We start from the raw sequence: 10,860 nt of genomic DNA, 5'->3' as shown, positions 1-10,860 counted from the left end.
AGTTGCTTAGAGTTGCAGCTGAGAGGCCGGCAAGTTAGGCGGGGAATGTTGGAGTCCGCAGTCACTGAAGCAAGCAAGCCTCCCTGCTCGCTTCAGTGCATGGCTGCCGGCTGCCCATCTTGGCTGACAGTTAATTTGCATAAGGATATGCTGATTAGCCAATGGGAAGGGTAGCGGTCGTACACTAATTACCATGTTTCTCTTTTATTAGTGTAGATTATTTTTTATTGTTTGAAGTATTACATATAGTATTCCATTTGTCTCCTTTTTCCCCCATTGACCTCTCCCCGGCCACCCCCACCCCCCAGCACATGCCCTCACCCTCCTAGTGTCTGTGTCCATTGGTTATGCTTATATGCATGCATACAAGTCCTTTGGTTGATCTCTTACACCCACCCCTGCCCTCCTTTCCCTCTTAGGTAGGACAATCTGTTCGATGCTTTATGTCTCTGGATCTATTTTTTTTTTCATCAGTTTATGTTGTTCATTATATTCCACAAATGAGTGAGATCATATGATATTTATCTTTCTCCAACTGGCTTATTTCGCTTAGCATATGCTCTCCAGGTCCATCTTTGTTGTTTCAAATGGTAGGAGTTCCTTCTTTTTTACAGCAGCATAATATTCCATTGTGTAGATGTACCACAGTGTTTTAATCCACTCATCCACTGATGGGCACTTAGGCTGTTTCCAAATCTTAGCTATTGTAAATTGTGCTGCTATGAACATAGGGGTACACATGTCCTTTCTGATTGGTGGTTCTGATTTCTTGGGATATATTCCTAGAAGTGGGATTACTGGGCCAAATGGGAGTTCTATTTTTTAATTTTTTGAGGAAACTCCATACTGTTTCCCACAGTGGCTGCACCGTTCCCACCAGTAGTGCACGAGGGTTCCTTTTTCTCCACATCCTCGCCAGGACTTGTCATTTGTCGATTTGTTGATGATAGCCATTTGATAGATGTGAGATGGCACCTCATTGTTGTTTTGATTTGCATCTCTCAGATGATTAGAGTCACTTGGAATTCTTTCTTTTATTTTCATGTTTAAAACCAAGTTATTTCTCACTAAAACAGGTATTCATCTGTGGAATTCTTAATCTTCATCTCCAACTCAGGCTGGTGAAAGAGCAGCACGACACGCAGTCCTAGACTGAGGCAGGAGCAAGAGGAATGAGGACTGGACAATGCAAAGCAAGTAACTGGTGTGGCAACACTTGATTAAGTACACGACTGAACGAGGCAGTAGCATTCACATGCACGCTTAGGGGGCAACTATGACCATGTACATGGCCAGCAACCTAGCCAACACGCAGAGTTCATTTTATAGAAGGGCAGTGTGATTCCCAGAAACCACCTGGCCAGAGGACCTTCCTACAAAGAAGTGTCACCGGTGAGGAGAATGTTAAGTTATGTCACTTCCATAGGGTGCTTTTCCAGTGAAGGTGGAAAGAGGTGGGGAAACTCCTGGAACTGGCTAAGGACAAATATCCTCGCTAATTTTTTCCCCAAACTTCTATTTCAACAACTCAAGTCTGGGAGCCAACAGAGAGCATCTTTCCGTCAGAAGCTCATAGCAAACTCAACAATCTCACTGCCTGTGTCGAAGTGGAATCCCTTCCCATCCCTTTCAACGGGAGCTCAACTTCTTCCAGGGTGGCAGGGCCAGGTACCAGATGTGTGGACACAACTAGGCTGTTGAACATTTAAATCCTGGTGATTCCCCAAACCACTCAAAGCCCAAAATAAAACTATTGTTATACGTCTCATACAGTAGCTGTTTCAACTCTGCTCACCTAATAACTACTACGGGATCAAACATTGTGTCTTCATAAACACTGAGTGGGTGAGGTTAGGCCAACAGGAAGTCCAAGGGCTTCAAGGCCAGGGTGCTTGCTCTGATCTGACTGGAGCACTGGAGCCCTAGAGCCCGCACCTCAGAACAGTCTTTGCAGAATGTATGGCTAGGTTGAAAGCTGATTTTTGATTAGCATTAAATCCAGGCTACATTAAGAGACCAAAGTAGTCTTAAATTTTTTTCAAGTTAATCATTTTTTTAAAAAAATGTTTTTATTGACTTTTAGAGAGGAAGGGAAAGGGATAGGAAGAAACATCAATGAGAGAGGAACATCACCATCCATCAGCTGCCTCCCGCATGCCCCCACCCCCAACTAGGGCTTGAGCCTGCACCCTGGACCTATGCCCTGATTGGGAATTGAACCGGCTATTTCTTGGTTCCTGGGTCGATGCTCAATGGCTGGGCCACACCGGTGGGGCCCAAGATAGTCTTTAAGTTTCTCAGAATGCCATAAATGGATTCTGGTTACTCTTTAGAGCTTGGGTAGGCCTGGCTGGTCACTTCTGGCTGCAAGCAGTCTCAACAGGCTAATCCAGTGTATCTTAGTTAACCACAGAGTGTCATATAAATCTTTTTTTTTTGTCATAAGGTAAAAAGGTTAGAAAAGGAAGCATTGCTCTATAGCAGGGGTCCTCAAACTACGGCCTGCGGGCCACATGCGGCCCGCCGAAAACATAGATCCGGCCCGCCGGGTGTTTTTGCCACTGCTGTGTGCATAGGAATTTGTTCATAGTTTTTTTTTAAAACTATAGTCCAGCCCTCCAACGGTCTGAGGGACAGTGAACTGGCCCCCTGTTTAAAAAGTTTGAGGACCCCTGCTCTATAGTATTACTGTTTCAAGGTCATCTTTATTCCTAATAATTTTAATATACAATTTAAGTAAGATTCAAATATATAATATAGCAGTGGTTCTTTCAGTACAATATCCTTTTGTGAATCTGATAAAGTCAAAGCCCTTCTTCTGAGAACATACCGCCATTCATTCATGCAATATTTTGCACACTTCAGAGGGTTATAGGGTCTGTTCTGGAAAGATTATCAGACAAGCCAAAGCATACTAATTTTAGTTTATCTGCTTATTTCCCCCCACCCTTTCTCTAGTACAGCTTCAAAAGACCAGAGAGTTGTCAAAGAAAAATATGAAAAAAGCATTACACTGAACTCCCTTAAAATTTCCCAGGGAATGTGCAGAAACCACTATCAATCCTGAGTGGCATTTCCAAGAAACTCGCAGCTAGCTGCTCTGGGAGGATATGCTAATCACTGGCTCCAAGCTCCACCTCCCCTGGCAGTACTAACTGCTGGTGCTGGGAACCACTTGCAGGTACAAAGCAATCTCTGCACACCTCCCTTTGGTTTGTGTTTATAGGACTAGAAGCTCCATATAATCACCTACAGTCTCCCTTCTCCACTGCAAGCACATGACCTTGTTCATGTGTATTCATCACTCCACAGTTGTCACTAATCAAGGCAACATTGTACAAATGGGGAACAGGGGGAAAAAGGAACGTTTACATCAATTAATTTTAGCAGCATCTTTATTGCAACAAAGAACCTGTAATAAAATGCGACAAAACTAATGTTTTGCTTTACATGATTAAAAGCTATGTAGCTGAAAATGAGAAAACCCATAAACTTACTGGTGTGAGACATGCAATTCTTTTTGTACAAGTCAATGCTTAAAACAGCAGGCACTTTATGTTCTAAAATTAAAGACCTGAACTCCAATTGTGCTGAATACAAACAAAATTTGTATTTGGGTTATTTAAAAACAAACACATGAACACTACTTTTTCTCTGTCTGTAAGGGACTTCTGAAATGATTACCTAGAGCTGGCGCTTGACAAGCAAGCAGGAGCCAGCACCTTGCACTGACATGTCTCCGTATTTTAGGCTGCAGGATGATCAGTGAGGCCGGGAGGGTTGGAAAGTGGAAGTTAAGTTTCCTTATTCCTTTATGTCTGCCAGGAATGGACACTCACACATCTTAGTGTACATAGGGCCATGTCTCTTACTTCAAATAGCTCTAAGTTGGGCTCCTAGGCTTAAGCAAGCACTCTATATCCCAATCCCCAAATCCCCCTACTACACCAAGGAAGACACATTTAGTATAGCAATTTTAATTAACTTCAGAATGTCATATACTAATGAGAAGTACAGCTTCATTAATAAGCATGCTTAGCATTTACTTTAGAATGGAAAAATTAACCATTTTATGTTATCTTTAAAATGTTTCATAGGAATATATTAATAAATACTTCTTTAAAAATTTGCCTTTTCTACATATTTAACTACCATGAGTCAGGACATCTGGATGGAGTCTAGTACCAACTGAGCACTAACTGGCCATGGGTATATATTCTTCTCTTTATATATGTCGGTTTCTCCTCTAACAAAGAATATTAGATTATATCAAAGATGTAATAGCTTGAAAATGTATGATTCTATAATAAGAAGAGATCTTATAGGAATCATTCCACCTAAAGAGAGAAAGATGTTAGAGAGGTAGGCTACACCTTCCGTGAGGAATAAAACAAGTAGTAAAAAAAGTAAGCATCATTATCTATATCTCATTCTTTTAAAAAGTAACGCATGCACCGTGACTTCATCCTCTTGTATGAGGCTTTGGAAACGAGCCAGAAACAGCATAGAGGGAAAACCTTCATTCCAAAAGGACTCTCCAGACAGAGGGGATACAGTTGATGATACCTTCTGCTTCTTTTAGTGAGAAGGGACCGATAGTTAGCACAGGTGAGCAGCTGTTTTGACTATTATTTTAGGTTCTTGTAAATCAGTCCAGTGTAAAAATTAACCATTATTTTCTTAATCCAACTCCCTTATCTACAGAACAGTTTCTTAAAGCAGCCCACCAATGGCTTGCTCTAGAACCACCAGGAAAGCTCCTTAGAAATATAGATTCCTGGTCTCCGCCCAAATAAACCAAATCCAAATCTCTAAGAGTAGGGTTCAAGCCTCCATTTCTTTTAGTTAAGTGTCCCAGATTAATTTTAGATTTTGAGACCCACTAGCTTAACAATGCATAGGCAACTATACCTTCCAATGGTTGATCAAGTGCACCCCTTTATCAAGCCTACAAAAACCCCATTTGATGTTTAACCTAGTGCTTTTTGGATCTCATCAAAACTGCTGCTACTTTTATATACTCCTGCCTTTTAAGTTGTTACCTCTGAATAGGGGACCAATAGTTTTAGTTATATTTCTACTGATTGCTTGAATTGACTATGATGTTTTTCACATCAGTTTAAAACAAATTTAGTCAAGCTCTCTTTCTGCAAGTGACTTCAGTCAGGTATTTTCCCTCTAGAGAAGGAGATTGGCATTTAAGTGACCGGGAATTATAACAGAAGCATTCCTTGTGATAGAAGGAAAAGAGAAGGCAAGATGCAAAAGGAAAACCTTTGAAATCAAGAGTGCATGCGGTTTTTAAAGGTTTGTTTTGGTAAAATAAGAGATGCTATTTTGAAAAAACAGTCTTAATGGGTAAGAGGCTTCAAATGGATAGGTTCTAAAAGCCACTGTCCATACCATTTCTACATTTATATAAGGATAGATCCTTAGATGCCAACTAGTTCACAAACAAAACCACTTTCAACCATCAGATATATACTTAAGTCTTGTGGGAAAATACTTTCTTGGGGAAGAGAAGTTACCCAAATCAATTTAATTTAACATTGAAAAAATATAAACAAATCTTCGCATGGGAAAACATCATAAACAAGAAAGTCAATACATATACAGACAAAAGGGGAAATTGTGGCACCTATTATACAGTATAAATACACAAACAGCAAAACCTTCCCCTTCCCGTGGACAGAACCACCAGGTCACCCTGCCTTCTGGACTCCCCCACTTCCCACCTGGCCCTCACTGATCAAGCCCACCTCTGATGCACAGTCACCATTCTTACTAATGGAGGCTGTGCTCTCTATGGGAGAAATCTCCTCTGTGTAGTGGTGAGAGAGAGAGTGAAAAAAACAAACCAATTTCCTTAGAGCGTTGTTTCAAAATACTTGTAGCAACTTCATAAACACTGAGGTCTGTGATAAACAGGGTCAAACTCGGGTGCCTTCTCCATTACTGGCTCCAATGTAACCCATCTGCACCCCAAGACTCTAAGGGACAGATCCCAATCAGCACCTGAAAGCCTACGAGCTCTGTGACAGCCAGCTAACCCAGGAAATGCCATGGCCATTCAAGAAACTGCTCTAGGCTTTGAACACTGAAAAAGAGACATGGCTTGTTGGGGATCAGTTTATGGTAAAGAGGTTGTTCTGGAAACCTCTTTATTTTAAGCTCACAATATCTAAATTATGCTCAAATAATTAAAAGAGGATCAAGATCATTTAAATTTGTAAGGTTTCTAAACTAAAAGGAAATAACAAAAAATTAGAATTATAAAAGTAACTCTTAAGGAACTTTTCCTCTCCTGAATAACATTATAGTCTATAAATATAAAAAGAGAGTAATTTTTAAATTCTGGTTTCCTTAACATTCTAGGAGTTTAAATTTTACTTTCCAGACTTTTTCATGAGGACTGTTGGTCAAATTATATTTCTTAGTCCTTGAGCAGACCCTCCTCGCCTTCTCCTTTCCCTGTCATTCTCCACACCCTAGTCTCCCCACCCTACTGAGGTTCCTTTCCTTCTCTCTAAAACCCTGGAACATTTTAATAAGGAAATACCCAATGGAAACTGGCACCACTACATTTTCTGAAGACAAGTGAATGTGTACTTTTTCCCTTTTCCTAAAGGAAAATAAATTGCCAGTAAATATTTAAGCTCTAATCATTTGATTAAAAATTTTTTGCCTATAATTATCAATATTATAAGACTAATTAAATACATGCTACATATAGGAAAAGGAAAAACTCACTCTGCCATTTCATCAAAGAGAACTATTTATACTAGGTACAGTTAAAATTGGCTAAAAACCGGTCAGAGCATGAATGAAACAAAATATGTCTTTAGGAGGCCACTAAGTTTTCCTTGAAAAATCATTAATGACTGGTTAAGTCATAGATTTAATAGTGATTAGTTCATAACATGCTGGATACACCCCAAGTGATGAAGCTTAAGCTATTCAATTACATTTAAGTGCTATCAAATCTGTAACTAGTCAGAGATTCTGGAATTGAACCAACCAATCACTAATATCATCATATTTTACAAACTCAGAAGTATACTGTAAAAATACACTAATTAAGTCCATGAGGTTTATAATGCTATTAAAAGTGAAAAAAAAAGGTAATATGGATACATAGTGCTAATGTCTTATTTCTTTCAGTAATTCTCAAGGTATTGCTGGGTCCCTTAGAAATACGTGTCATTCAATTTTCTGTGTGTATGGTTAAAAGTATCAGATTACTATCCATGAACTGTAGATGCCTGCATGGCACCAAATATACTTTCAGAAGTAAATGTTATGTGGCAGGTATCAAAATGTGATGATCAATTCTATACTTTCTATTGATTAAACCCCCGCATTTGGTTAAACAGCCAGTGTATACCAGAGTTCTACACAGGTCAAAATTATATCACTTTCAGAGCAGCAATACGTGATCCAAGGTTTTCTTGAAGGTAGTGCAAAAGATGCAGTTCATAATGTTCTCCAGATTCAGGAACTCTTATGCTGTGTCTCTCCTGAGGATAGATCTTAACAACAACAAAAACAAAAAATAAGAACTTAATAATACATCTCCTTCCAAAGATTTCAACAGGATTAATAATATAAAGCATACCCTCTCCAAGATATTACACACATACATCCTATCTAGAGGCCCCTCTCCTCTTTTTAAATTAATTTTTCAATTGCAGTTTACATTCAATGTAATTTTAAATTCGTTTCAGATGTACAGCACAGTGGCTAGATGATCATATACTTTACAACCCCAATATTTCAAGAACCCACCTGGCATGTTACATAGTTATTGCAATGTTATTGACTATATTTCCCATGCTGTACTTCATATCCCCATGACTATTTTGTGACTGCCAATTTGTACTTCTCAATCCCATCACCTTTTTCACCCAGCCACAGAACCCAACCTCCCCTCTGGCAACCATCAGTCTGATCTCTGTAGCTATGAGTGTGCTTCTATTTTGTTTATTTTGCTCTTTAGAGTCCACATATAAGTGGAAATCATTTGGTATTTTGTCTTTATATGTCTGACTTATTTCACTTAGCATAATACCCTCTAGGTCCATCCACGCTGTTGCAAATGGTAAGATTTCATTCTTTTTTATGGCCAAGTAATATTCCATTGTATATATGTACCACATATATCCACTTGTCTATTGATGGGCACTTAGGTTGCTTCCATAGCTTGGCTATTGTAAATAACACTGCAATGAACATAGGGGAGCATATATTCTTTTGAGTTAGTGTTTTGGGTTTCTTCAAATATCTATAATAATAAAAGCATAATATGCTAATTAGACTGGACAGCCGAACAACCTTCCAGACGTCATTCCAGTCGTCCTTCTGGATGAAGCCACCACGGTGGGGGCCGAGGCAGAGGCGGTTAGGGGAGATCAGACAGGCAGGCAGAGTGGTTAGGGGCAATCAGGCAGGCAGGGAGGCAGGCAGGCAGGCGAGCAGTTAAGGGCAATCAGGCAGAGGCGATTAGGGGCAATCAGACAGGCAGGCAGAGGGGTTAGGGGCAATCAGGCAGGCAGGCAGAGGGGTTAGGGGCAATCAGGCAGACAGGCAGAGGGGTTAGGGGCAATCAGGCAGGCAGGCAGAGTGGTCAGGGGTGATCAGGCAGGCAGGTGAACGGTTAGGAGCCAGCAGTGCCGGATTGTGAGAGGGATGTCTGACTGCCAGTTTAGGCCCAATAAACAGGCAGTCGGACATCCCCCGAGGGGTCCTGGATTGCAAGAGGTTTCTAAACTAAAACCAAGAGGTCCCCCCCTCCCCCGCCCCACACGAATTTCATGCATTGGGCCTCTAGTATACCCATAAGTGGGGTAAAGACAGTCTATACAAATAAATGGTGTTGGGGAAATTGGACAGATACATGCAATAAATAAACAAACAAACAAATGACACCACCTTCTTACAGCATATATAAGAATAAACTCAAAATGGATTAAAGACTTAAATGTAAGACCCTCTCTTCTTTTTATAATTCCCTATATACCACTAAGCTTACAGGATTTATGTGTAGACCAATGGTTCTTCAAGTGTGGTCTGCAGACTTCTTAGATCCTCAAACACCCTTTCAAGAGACACATAAACTACTTTCAGAATAATACTGAAGTATTATTTGCCTTTATTTCCTGGGTTGGCATTTGTTTTGGTAATGCAAAAGCAATGGTAATAGTGCTGGTGCCTTAGTATTAATCAAGGCAATGACATTAAATTGTATTAGAAGTCATAGTATTTTTCACCACCACATAATTGCAGTAAAAAGGAAAAATGCCAATTTTACTTAAGTCTCAAAAAAATTAGAAATAAATTTTCTTAAATTGCAACCCTTGAGTAGATTTCTTTTTAATATTCTGTGTGATGAAATGGAAAGAACGCATAAATTACTTCTATCAGATGTCTCAAGAAAAACAATGTGTGCAACTGAGCTGCGAGCTGAACTGCCACTTTCTAACATGAAAGAATGGCTGACAATTATGATGATTCAGACTTGGGTATCTGGCAAACATTTTCTCAAAAATGAATGAAGTGATCTTGGTCACTTCAAGGATAACACTGACAGTGTTTGTTGCTGATGATAATTTTGTTGTTGGTGCTGTACATATTCCTTTTTTGCCTTTTTTTCTTAATATTTTTAATGATTTCAGAGAGAGGAAGGGAAAGAAATAGAAATACTGATAGAGAAACACACCGATCAGTTGCCTCCTGCACGCCTGCCCCTCGCCCCCCCTAAGATCGAACACAAAACCCAGGCATGTGCCCTGACTGGGAATCGCACCATGACCTCCTGGTTCATAGGTTGACTCTCAACCGCTGGGCCAGAGTGTGATGGGTTGAGTCCATGGGATGACACTCAACCACCTTGAGCCACAAAGGCCAGGCGCCAATGATAAATTTTGTTAAGAGAAAATTAAAATTTTGGAAAACTTACATCTACCACTACTAGTTCATGAGCTTCCCAATATGCACTTAAGAGACTTTTCTGATGAGATCAGTGGAATTTTCATGTGAGTTTTAAAATACTATATAATTAAATGAGTCAACATTCAGAAGATTGGCAATACACAATGAACCAGAATTTTCCAGATGACCAATGCACGGTAAAAGATCCATTTGAAGTACAAGATCCAACAGATGATAATGTAACAGAGTATGAAAAGTTTATAGATATGGCTCAGATTCCACCGTTAAGAAACTACCATTTGTCCAGTTTTGTGGTATCAAAGAAGAATAACCACAATTATCTGAAAACTCTAAACCTCCCATTTCTTAAATATATATTCTGTAAGGCTGAATTTTCTTCACATACTTTAGCCAAAACATTTCACAACAAACTGCATTGGAAGTAGCTATGGAAATCCAGGTGTCTTCCTTATTAAGCCAGACATTATCTCCCCTCTCCTATAAAAATGTGATTTTCGTTAACATGTAATAACTTTAAATAAATAAATATTTTAAATTAAAACAATTTTTAAAAGTTGATTTTAGAGAGAGAGAGGAAGGGGGAGAGAGAGAGGGGAGGGGGGAGAGAGAGAGGGAGGGAGGGAGAGAGAGAGAGAGAGAAAGAGAGAGAGAGAAACATTGAACATTGATGTGAGAGAGAAGCATGGATCATTTGCCTCCTGTACACATCCCAACCAGGGATGGAACCCACAATCCAGGTATGTGCCCTGACCGGAATCCAAATAGCCACCTTTCAGTATACAGGATGACGCATAACCAACTGAGCCACTCTGGCCAGGTCAGACATTTTTAAAAACCCTGCAGAATAGTATTTAACATTTTCTTTGGAAGTAGGCTTCACTCCTTAATCAGACTTATATCTTTAAAAAAAAA

General features: G+C 39.7%; 1 protein-coding gene across 6 annotated transcripts in view; it reads right to left on the bottom strand.

Annotated features, from left to right (window-relative positions):
- Nucleotides 1-3,377: 3,377 nt before the first annotated feature.
- The window catches only part of DPP8 (dipeptidyl-peptidase 8), a 77,851-nt gene continuing 70,368 nt past the window's right edge, over nt 3,378-10,860 (bottom strand). For all 6 annotated transcript variants that reach the window (XM_005861043.2, XM_014535440.1, XM_005861045.2 and 3 more), the window contains one exon: nt 3,378-7,529. In XM_005861043.2, the coding sequence (XP_005861105.1) occupies nt 7,407-7,529 (123 nt within the window). In that variant the 3' untranslated portion in view covers nt 3,378-7,406. The remainder of the gene's footprint in view (nt 7,530-10,860) is intronic.

This window comes from Myotis brandtii, unplaced genomic scaffold, assembly GCF_000412655.1.
Source record: "Myotis brandtii unplaced genomic scaffold, ASM41265v1 scaffold144, whole genome shotgun sequence".
NCBI classification, from domain to species: Eukaryota; Metazoa; Chordata; class Mammalia; order Chiroptera; family Vespertilionidae; genus Myotis; species Myotis brandtii.
The sequence above is the reverse complement of the archived record's forward strand: the minus strand, read 5'-3'. Positions and strand labels throughout refer to the sequence as shown.